Genomic DNA, 12,259 nt, shown 5'->3' with positions numbered 1-12,259 from the left:
TTTCTTGAAGGATGCAGACTTCTTCCTGTACCACTGCTTGAAGAAGGTGTCTTCCAGAAACTGGCAGTAGGACTGGGAGTTGAGCTTGACTCCATCCTCAACCCGAAAAGGCCCCACAAGCTCATCTTTGATGATACCAGCCCAAACCAGTACTCCACCTCCACCTTGCTGGCGTCTGAGTCGGACTGGAGCTCTCTGCCCTTTACCAATCCAGCCACGGGCCCATCCATCTGGCCCATCAAGACTCACTCTCATTTCATCAGTCCATAAAACCTTAGAAAAATCAGTCTTGAGATATTTCTTGGCCCAGTCTTGACGTTTAAGCTTGTGTGTCTTGTTCAGTGGTGGTCGTCTTTCAGCCTTTCTTACCTTGGCCATGTCTCTGAGTATTGCACACCTTGTGCTTTTGGGCACTCCAGTGATGTTGCAGCTCTCAAATATGGCCAAACTGGTGGCAAGTGGCATCTTGGCAGCTGCACGCTTGACTTTTCTCAGTTCATGGGCAGTTATTTTGCGCCTTGGTTTTTCCACACACTTCTTGCGACCCTGTTGACTATTTTGAATGAAACGCTTGATTGTTCGATGATCACGCTTGAGAAGCTTTGCAATTTTAAGAGTGCTGCATCCCTCTGCAAGATATCTCACTATTTTTGACTTTTCTGAGCCTGTCAAGTCCTTCTTTTGACCCATTTTGCCAAAGGAAAGGAAGTTGCCTAATAATTATGCACACCTGATATAGGGTGTTGATGTTATTAGACCACACCCCTTCTCATTACAGAGATGCACATCACCTAATATGCTTAGTTGGTAGTAGGCTTTCGAGCCTATACAGCTTGGAGTAAGACAACATGCATAAAGAGGATGATGTGGTCAAAATACTCATTTGCCTAATAATTCTGCACTCCCTGTATAAATCACTGTCTTGCTCTGAATCAAATACATTTGTACCAGACATTTAAATCATCTAAGTGCCTTCTGCCCTGAAAAAAACAAAAACAATATCTTAATTATATGCAGATAGAGAGAGACATTCTCAACTAGTAATCAACAATGTCTCAGTAGTTTGTTCTGTGATGGGCCACAACATGACAGAAGCCTTTTTTAGACTAATTGTGCCTTTTACTAATTTGAACTTTCTTGAAGTACTGTATATCAGTCTGATCCCACCTAAAAAGGACAGTTCACATCTCTTCTTTTCCCATCACCCTCAGGAAAACTTTCTCCAGGGTCATAAACATATATATACAGTGAGAGAAGCACTCAACCAGGAATGAACAATGGCCAAGTAGTGTGTCTATCTTTGTCAGTTCATTACCTGGGAGCAGCCTCTTTTATCGCAATTGTGTCTTTTACAGAGGAAAACTTTCCTAAAGTTAACAGTCTAGCCCCGAAATACCAGACAATCCTTTTCAGAATGAGGAACATGGCAACCCCTTCTACAGGCCTCTTCAGTGTAGTGCAGAGACTTTCATACTTTTCATATCAGACATAAAAGCTCATTATAAGTCCTGTTGTACTTTAATTGCCAACATATTCCTGGACCTCAGATTAGATCCATGGTCCTGCAGCTGTTCTGTGCCGGCTATACCACAGCCCTACAAGTATCCCATTATCTATCTGAGCTATACTTTAGCTCTGCAAGTATCTTGTTTCTTGTGTCAACTATACCCCAGCTCTGCAAGTATCCAGTTACTTGTGTGCTGCAGACTGCTGCACAGTATTATATGTTCTGTTCCCCTCTGCCGGGAGAACCTGGTTTTTACACAACCTGCCTAAACAGAATTGTGCCAAGATAAATGCAACTTTCCTGTCTCTAGAATCAATAGACACCACATCTGAGTTCCATTCCTAAACCTCTACACCGATGACATTTACCTGCTGGTGCTTATGCACAGTTAGCTGGTGCTGTTGCTTCTCCCATGCATGGCGTATTGTATATCAATCAATAGGCTGATTTATTTCCACACTGCAATGTAACTAGGCAGAAATGTGATAAGGGACGCCCAACACAAGGTTTATACCATGCATTAATGTATGATACACTACTACGTTGGACACCTTTTATCATACACTAACATTTTGTTATAGAAACAAAGATTTTGAATTGATGGTTTTCTATAAGAATTTATTATCAAAACTGTAACCAGAAACATGAACAGAATGATCTGCTTGCACATTATGCTAAAATAACTATTTAGCAGAGCTTCAGGGATTTGAACCGAACAGTGAAAAACAAAAACATTGGGGGACTTAATACTGCATTATAAAGAGCTATCATTCACTGAATAGTAAATAAGGTCAAGGGGATCTTAAAGTGTTGAACTGCTTATTCAAGTAATTTTGTTCTTGAAATTGTAGTTCAGAAAAGATGTTTTTAAAAGATAGATGCATATATTATCGACTCATAAGCCCAGCCTCTGCTACTTTGTGTCAACAACCACTGTACCATACCCATTTTTATTTATTTTATGCAGCCGTTCTTTTGCAAACCAAAAAAACATTGCTGTCTTTTCATAATAGATTCCAGGAGTCCTAGTTCTATTTCTATTGCTTCCCCTGAATATATGACAGGCACACAGGAATTTCTAACTAGCGGACAAGCAATGTGTTAGATATGGGTCTCATATACCCTAAATGTTAAAGAGAACAGACAAAATACAGTATGTATGAGAAGGAAAAATGTCTTGCTGAATACTTTAACCTTATATATTTATAACTTCTAATGTAATTCAGCAATTCTTGTGTGTTAGATCACTGTGCTGCATAGAATATTGCAATTAATCAATTATATAGGTGTTTTAGTGTTATTTGTTTCTAATGTTCAAAGTCTCTTAGAAATACCAAATAGTCCAAAATAAACAAACATTCTCCTTGCATACAAGTTCTGCTGTAAATGCTAAGAAGCCCTTGCCATTTGTACAAGAAACACTTAAAGGGCCATAATACCCACATTTTTAAACACTTGAAAGTGATGCAGTATAGCTGTAAAAAGTTGACTAGAAAATATCACCTGAACATCTCTATGTAAAAAAAGAAAGATATTTTACCTCAAAAGTTCCTCAGTAGCCACATCCCATTGTAAAGGGTTTCTAAGCAACAAATCAGTATGTCTGTCCCGGGACAGCGGAAGGAGCGAGCTTACGTGCACTCTCATCTTATTTCCCTATTCAGTGTAAGGAAGTTTACAATGAAATCTCATGAGAGTTAAGTGAAATCTCATGAGATCACAGTAAACAAGTTCATGACCTCAGCACTGCTAATGCTGATTGGCTGCTGTTCATTTATTCATTTTATTTTATTTTTTACCTGCAGCTGGGCAGTAACTGAGTATAACTTTTTACACAGAACTTACTCTGCTGAGCTGAGGAAGTTGTGAAGTAAAAAATCTTCCTTTTTAACATAGAGATGCTCAGGTGATATTTTCCTTTCAGCTTTTTACAGTTACACTACATCAGTTTCAAGTGATTTAGCATATGAGTATTATGTCCCTTTAAGGAATTCATTCAAAAATAACATCTCTCCTCATGGTTGATAGTTCTACTTTTGTACAGATAATATTAAATATTTCTCTAAAGTTCCATTTTTTAACTTGTATGCTTCCTTCTGTCTGTTATCATGAAGAATAAACATTGATTTATTATGCCACATTGCGTAAGGCATATCATAAAAGGGAGGAGGCAAACGTCATGGAATCTGCAAGAGTAGACACCCAAACCTTTGAATATACAAGATCAAGTATATTTATTAAGACATTTGAAAGACTAGGCTTCATTAAACACAGGTAATGGTGTGATACTTTGAAGTATAAAAAAAATTATGATAAGAAATAAGTGTCTGAATAAGATGCATAACTTTTATTGTTAGCTTTTAGTCTCTAGTCAACAACAGAAGATTATAAGAGGATGAGAACAAAAAAGATAAGAAAATAAATATACAGATCACCAGAATGTTTTTAAAGTTTCTCCCCTTCTATTTTTAATAGATAGAGGGTATACAGCTCTGCAAGGAACAACGATACTTTTCTATTTAAACAATATTAGAAGTCTGTTTTAAATGTAATGATTCATCAGATGTTTCTAATGAAAACTAGACATGTGCACATCGAATAAATTCGTTTCGGACCGATTTAGATTTTTTCGAATTTCGGGTCGTATCGATTCGAATTTGGATACATTCGATTGTATTCGTTTCGGATCAATTAGTAAATTCGGAAGTTTGGTATGTGTTATGTTGATTCAGATGGCTCCAAGTTACACAAACGGAATCATTTTACAGTTCTATCTCACTAAATCTCACTAAATTTAATTGTTATACTGAATTGTGATTAGTCCATTTCCATTTCAATGCATCAGAACTAATTTGGATTTATTTGTTACAAATGCATTCAGATTAGTTTAATTTAGTTGCTAGGGTAATTCGGAAATTTGAATCTATTCGAATTTCTGAATTTTACAAATTCGTCCGAATTTAGATTCGGAAAGAAACTAATCACACTTCTTATAAAAACATAAAAACGTCCCCTATATAATTTCAGATGAAAACTGTTATGATTATTCTTTCTCACATCAGTACTAAAGAAATATATGCTATACATATTGCCATATGTTCTGAAGAAAAAATTTGAAAACAAATTCAAATTACAATAGAGAGGTATTTTCCTTTTTTTTTTAAGATTTAATATTCTTATTGAGGTTTGCATAGATTACAGCATAAAGAAATAACACCATAACAATGGGTAATCAAAAAAGTCATCTCAAGTAAGTTTACAGTTAAAAAATATTTGGTCACAACATCTAGAAGATGAATAACAAGGTAATAGGTCTTCTGGTGAATATTGCAACTAGACAGTTTTGTAACTATCTATACATGTACCTTGCAACCACATAAGCCTATCAACCATAAATAAAAAATAAAAAAACAGATTTGGCGATGCTAGTACATGTATAGTTAAGACCTCAATTTTTGTTTTTAGATATAGTACATTATCCTCTAATTATACTAAAGGCCACCCTTGGACCTTATGACTCATATGGTGCAAGGTAGAGGACTATTAGTTTATGAAGCAGACACTTATGGGCCATAGTACATATAGGTATAGTTTTGTATCTGAGAGGGAGAATCCAATTAGTACAATGTTAAATGGGATAGATGATATGGAAGACAATAAAGCAATGAATCTTAGTGGATGGGTTAGGGTATAGTGAGATAAAATTGTAAATTGGAGTGGATCTGAGGTATTTTCCTTTTTTATATATCGGGATATTGAAGATTGGCAAATAAAAATGATGTAAGCAATAAAAATTATTTTACTGAGTTTTTATAATATAGTCTCTGATTGAAGAATGAGAAACCAACCAATTGAAGTTTAAAACAAAGAAATATTTCAATATTTACTAAAAGTCTGCACAGAAAAGTATGCTACTTTTAAGAATTTACATTTTAAAGGATATGATGATTATCAGGAGGGATAAAGAGACTTTTTTCAGCATCAAAATTATTATGCTATTATAAGTTATAGATGACCTGTAGAAAAAACAAAAAAAACTTATCAAACCTACTCAACTTCAATTCCCTCCCCTTTTCTTCAGTTCAGTAGATCAACGCCATCATCTCCTCATGACTAATCACCTTCCTCCGCACAGAGGATGAGTTTCCTAACAAAATCTACTACTCACATATCACATCCCATCCGCTTGAACCAATTTCTTCCCAGATTTCTTCCACCTCTCTATGCTACGCTAATACCAACAATAACTCATATTTTCAATTTCTCTCTCCCCAATGGCATAGTTTCTGATCTTTTCAAGCATGCACAAATCACACCCATCCTAAAAAATTCCCTTTTTCATCAAATCTTGACCTTTATAAGCCACTCTCCTTACTTCCATTTGCTTTATAACTATAACAGAGATTAATCTACAATTGCCTAACACTTTTTACAAGACCCCCACCATTAAAGGTTTCTACTCTAAAGATTACACACAAACAGTACTCACAAGGTCAACAAATGATCTAGGAGCTGCTTAGGCAAAGGGACACTTCTCTCTCCCCGTTCTTCTAAATGGTTCAGCAGCATTTGAAATAGTTGACCTTCTTGACCTTCTCGTCCGCTTAAAAACTCCTCACTCTTGATATCTGAGATACAGCCGTTTAATGGCTTCTATCATACCTCTTTAACCCTACTCCTTTAATGGTACACCCTCCAGTCATTTGCCACTCTCTGTGGGAGTTCTACAAGTCTTGTTTCCCTTGGTCTTCTCTTCTATACACCTTTTCTGTGGAAACGTAAAGGACCAGTAAACACAGTGAATTTGCATAATCAACAAATGCAAGATAACAAGACAATGCAATAACACTTAGGGGCCGATTTATCATGGCTCGAATGTGGCCAAATACCCCTGTTTCCGCACGCCGGAAAAAGGAGTTAAGAAGCAGCGGTCTTAAGACCGCTGCTCCTTAACTCGTCCCACGCCTCTGAGGCTGCAGACATCAATCCGCCTGATTGCATACGATACCCCCTGCTATCGGCCAATTGCCAGCGAATCTGCAGGGGGTAGCATTGCACAAGCAGTTCACCAGAACTGCTTGTGTAATGTTAAATGCCGAAAGCGTATGTTGTCGGCATTCAGCATTGTCTGGCGGACATGATACGCTACAGCGTATCATAGCATGTCCGCCAGACATTGATAAATCGGCCCCCATGTCTGAACTTCAAATGAGTAGTAGATTTTTTTCTGACAATTTTAAAAGTTATGTCTATTTCCACTCCCCCTTTACCATGTGACAGCCATCAGACAATCACAAATGTATACAAGTACCATGTGACAGCCATCAGTCAATCACAAATGCATATATGCTTATTTTGTGAATTCTTGCACATGCTCAGTAGGAGCTGGTGACTCAAAAAGTTTAAATATAAAAAGACTGTGCACATTTTGTTAATGGAAGTACATTGGAAAGTTGTTTAAAATGACATGCTCTATTTGAATAATGAAAATTTAATTTTGACTTGCGTGTCCCTTAAAAAGCTCCTATGGATTGCAATACCACCTCTATGCAGATGACAACCAAATATCTCTTTCCTCCCTAGACATCATACCCTCCTTACTCACAGTAAGGAGACAAACTGTCTTTTTACAGTTTTCCCACAGATGTCTTCACACAATGTATAGGTTAATTTCTCAGAAATTGTTTCTAATTATTCCCCTCTCCTTTACAATTTCCAGACCTGAATTCTCACTAACCACTTCTATCCAGGTCCATTGTCTCAAACACACACTTAAGTCAGTAATGTCCTTCCCTATTTATATCCAAGCACTCACCAAATATTTTTTTTTCTAAGACACATCTTCATGTGCATATCAATTTGTCAACCAACTGTTTATAACCAGATACACAGGGTACTCACATAGGGTTGCAGCACTCAATTGTGCTGATAAGAGCATTCTAGAGACTCTCAGTGCTCCAGCTCACTGAACTTTGGCTGCTGGTCTCCCACAGCGATAACAGTATTCCATAGATTGGCACTTCCAAAAGTGGTTTGGTTTAAAAATGAATTTTAATATAAAACCATAAAGTGCACAACAAATGGTGTTACAATAATTTAATGTAAACACCCTAAAATTGCAACAGGTTTCTCGGCTCTAGAGGCCGCTTCATCAGATGCAAATCAGAGGTCTGACCTCTGGTTAATTGTGCTAAGCGCAAAGTGCTCCTGCAAGCATCAACCAGCCACTTGTAATGGCTGGTTATTTAACGTGCAACCTTAAAACGGGCAAATTTACGGGAGCTCGTTAAAAAAGCATTTCACTTGTAAATTTAGCCCTTATAAAATGTATTTTGGATTTAGCAGTGTATTTAGAAATATAATCTATTTATCAACAAACATCACCATATAATTTTGCATAAATGTGTCATTGGATGTGCACCTAGTTTATTCTGCCATGGACATTGGCATGAATCATGAACTTAGTCTACTCTGAAAGTTCACCCCTTTTCTTTTTTACATAAAAAAACCACATCTTTATACTTAATATATATATATATATATATATATATATATATATATATATATATATATATATATATATATATATATATATATATATATAATTTAGGCTGTTATAAAAATGAGCCTTCGTTTGTTTCCTGTTATTTGGTTGTTGTTTTTTTTGCAATTCAAGGACCACCTAGTTTTAAATGTCCTTGCCTTATTTTATAGAATTGTTTGCAAATGTAATTGTATAAAGTCTATTTAGCCCCAGTCATTTGCAGGTGGGGAGCTGTCAGTAACAAATATATTACCAAAAAATGTATTCTTTTTATATCTTCCCTTTTGTAAGCAATCATGCTTTCATGTCATGAAATTCTAACTGAATTATCATTTTTAGGTGAACTGACCTTGGATGAGTTTATCAGTGGAATAGAAAAAGATGAAGGTCTCTTGGAACTTATTTCAAAAAGTTTTGACCTGTCCAATGTGCTGAAAACAATTCAAAATGGAAGACGAAGAAGTATTCCATAGTAATAAAGATGAAGATATTGGACATTAAAAAAAGTGCAGCTAAATTGAAGCCATAGAAGCCTTCTTATTACCAAATGTGAACTATCTTATGTAAGGTATCAGAAGAAATCTCAGGTAATACAAGCCAAGAAAAACGTAATCTCTTAAGCATTAATTGATTTAAATGCAGTTTAAATTAAATTGAAGAGATTGACGTTCATCTGGATTAGTTAAGAATAGAGAGAAAGAAGCTGAGTGAAACTAATCACTACCTAAAATAGATTTTGAATTAGCCAACAATAAAAAGAGCTCCTTGAAGATTTGCTATACCTGGCAAAAATGATTTGTTTGTAAGCCTATGAAGATTTCATAGTAATATGAAAATTAATGGCTTATGGTCTGTACGCACCTGCAATTTGTTTTATAAGCAATCTTCTTTAAAAGTTGGGGGTTTGTACCATTTGCTGAGAACCATTCATATGTTAGATTTTAATTAAAATGCTTCATCTTCAGCTAAAACACGATGAGGAGGATACCTGTTAGTTGGTTGGTACCTGGATACAATACTGTATTTAGATCCTGGTGTGAATATAGGAGACTCCAGCTTCATATTTTTGTGTCTTTTTTTTTATTCATAGACTGTTTAAAATCTTCTGACTTTGAATGTATTTCATTGGCTCCTTATATTTTTATAAAAAAATAAAGTTTTCAATATGTGATGAAGTGTTGTTGTGTTTTGTACATTCCAGTAATAAATAATGAAAAAAGAAAAAAAAAATCTTTACATGAATTAGTACAATTCTGCTAATTAGTTTAAGATTTAATAAACAATGTGCTATTTAATATGTTCCATAAAGATGAAATTAAAACTTAAAAATTCTGGAGTCCATATTGGGGGAAAAAACTCTAGTTAGAGACAGTCACTGATGTAACACACTACACAATTTATTGAGTTGTCCTAACAAAATGATAGGTACGTATGAAATAAATCTTACATTTTTGCCAACATAGACCAGTGGATGTGAACCTATAGCACAAGGAAGCAAAACCAGTTTCTGGCACTCTGGGCTACCAGCATACTGCTTTGTTTCATTTTCTGCAATTGTAGAGCTTAATAAATTTTGTCTCATAAATCCATTCTTTAAATTAGCAATTACACGTTCAGGGCTGATATATATTATCGACTTAAAAGGAAAAATAATTGTAGTATTTTTTTTAAATATATGTTTAATTTTGTTTTGGGACACTCCCTGTTAATCCCCTCGCTACCGAGAAGAAATAACTGTTTTGCTATCACTCCATTTAAACAGAAATAGAGCTTCTGAATTTTTACTTACCTATGAAAACTATATATATATATATTTAAAGTAGACCACCCAAGGTATTGATCTAGTCCCATTTCGGTAGATTTGATGTCATTATTTGGCCACCAGATACAATCATATAAAAAAATGGTTAACTTTTTCACAAACTTTGGGTTCCTCACTGAAATTATTTACACACAACTACTGCATTCTTATTAAAAATGCTCTAGTAGTCAATTAACACTCACAGTTGTAAATAGGGGCGCTATTCCCTTAAATTATGAAAATGTGCAATATGTAGTGGTCTCAAGTGTGAGGTTACTTGACACAGCAAATCATATAGATATATAACAAAATTGCAACATAAAACTGATACTATGAAACCAGAGTTCAACGTATATATATATATGTTTGAGATCACACAAAAAGACTGCTCTCCTCAGGGTATAAGGCCGTCCACTTAAAGGGACAGTCTAGTCAAAATTAAACTTTGATTATTCAGATAGGACATGTAATTTTAATCAACTTTCCAATTTACTTTTATCATCAAATTAGCTTTTTTTCTCTTGGTATTCTTAGTTTAAACTAAACCTAGGTAGGCTCATATGCTAATTTCTAAGCCTTTGAGGGCTGCCTCTTATCACATGCTTTTTAAATCTCTTTTCAACACAAAGAGACAGAAAGTACACGTGGGCCATATGGATAACACTGTGTTCAGGCACAGGGGGTTATTTAAGATTTAGCACAACACAATACTAAATGCAAGACAATAGATAATAAACAGTCCCAGTCATGTGATCAGGGGGCTAGAAGAAGGTTCTTAGATACAAGGTAATCACAGAAGTAAAAAGTACATTAATATAACTGTGTTGGTTATGCAAAACTGGGGAATGGGTAATAAAGGGATTATCTATCTTTTAAATCAATAACAATTCTATTGCAGACTGTCCCTTTAAGATAAATTCTATAAAGGAAGGAGAAGGCACCACATAGCGTAATTCAGCATAAATATATCATAGAACAGATAGTGAATAGTATACACTCACGTGTGGTAGAGCACTATAACGTAGTGGAGACTGGATAGACCGGATCCTCAGAGTTGTCCGGTATAACTCTCCTCTGGTGTATGCCACAAAGGACTTCCAGGTGTCTCTTCACTCAGCATGAGCTCTATGAGAGATAAAACAACTGCCACATAGCATAATACTGCAAGGAGTAAAGTGTGACAAATAGTGGATAATATACACTCACTTGTGGTAAAGCACTGTAATGTAGGGCCAACTGGGCAAGCCGGAACCTCAGAGATGTCCGGTAAACTCTCCTCAGACTGCTGAATGCACAAGCCTATAGAATGTCTCTAGGCTCACTCACAGAGGTTAGGAGTGAAAAGACAATAGTCGTGAGACATCCATTGAGTAGAAAAAAGTTACCTAACAAATTACCAATACATTTTTGTGATGCCCACAAAGGTGGGATAGAGTTTGGGTTATAGCACTCTCTCACTAGGTAAATCTGTTTGATAAGTGTGTGCCTATTTGGTTGTTACTTTCTTCATTCTTTTGTTATGAATATATACCCCTGACCACTGTGGCACCCCCTGCACTTTCCCTATCAGTTTGTAGTGTATGGGTATTAATTTGAATTATTACAATATATTTATTGGTTCTCTACCTATATTATTAGTAAATTTCTTCAGCTCGCCTTTCTCAATGGACATTGATGTTACAACAGACAGCCTCTTATCACATACTTTTTTATTTGCTTTTCACAGGAGACTGCTAGTTCATGAGGGCCATATAATTTACATTGTGCTAATGCCCTGGGAGTTATTTAAGAATCAGCACAACACAGCAATATTTGGCTAAAATGCAAGTCAATAGATAATAAATAAAAAGTCATGTGATCAGGAGGCTGTCAGAAAGTGCTTAGATACATGGTAATCACAGAGGTAAAAAGTATATTAATATAACTGTGTTGGTTATGAAAAACTGGGGAATGGGTAATAAAGGAAATACCTATGTTTTAACATTGGTCAAGAAAGAAGCTGATTACATACAGGAAGTCAATGTATTTTGTTGACCAAGAAAACAAATAAAAAATACTTTGATCAAAAGGTGAATACAATGTTGGAGATTTGGTCATGGTGCGTGATTTTGGAAAGAGGAAATATTCAATTACTCCAGTCTGGAAAGGACCTTTCAACACTGCAGACATAGCCAGTCCATCTTTTTATTTAAAATTACTGGGAGTAAGGGGAAGCCACTACTTAAATAGTATCACATTAATTAACTGAAAACTACAAATGTCACACTTACCAAACAATGCTTCATCTTTTTCAGAAATGGAACTCCACAGTTTTGAAAAAGATGCAGCTTGGAAAATCTGAATGACAAACATATTTGTAAATGGATTATAGCATGGGCCTTGATTTTAGCCTTTATGACTGAGTGGG

The 12,259-nt window shown here is 35.5% G+C and overlaps 1 protein-coding gene across 1 annotated transcript in view; it reads left to right on the top strand.

Annotated features, from left to right (window-relative positions):
* The window catches only part of GUCA1C (guanylate cyclase activator 1C), a 153,884-nt gene extending 144,662 nt beyond the window's left edge, over window positions 1–9,222 (top strand). The window contains exon 4 of the mRNA XM_053704753.1: window positions 8,391–9,222. Within this exon, the coding sequence (XP_053560728.1) occupies window positions 8,391–8,524 (134 nt within the window). The 3' untranslated portion in view covers window positions 8,525–9,222. The remainder of the gene's footprint in view (window positions 1–8,390) is intronic.
* The last annotated feature ends 3,037 nt before the right edge of the window (window positions 9,223–12,259 follow it).

This window comes from Bombina bombina, chromosome 3 (assembly GCF_027579735.1).
Source record: "Bombina bombina isolate aBomBom1 chromosome 3, aBomBom1.pri, whole genome shotgun sequence".
Classification (NCBI taxonomy): Eukaryota; Metazoa; Chordata; class Amphibia; order Anura; family Bombinatoridae; genus Bombina; species Bombina bombina.
This window is presented reverse-complemented; position numbering and strand designations above follow the sequence as displayed.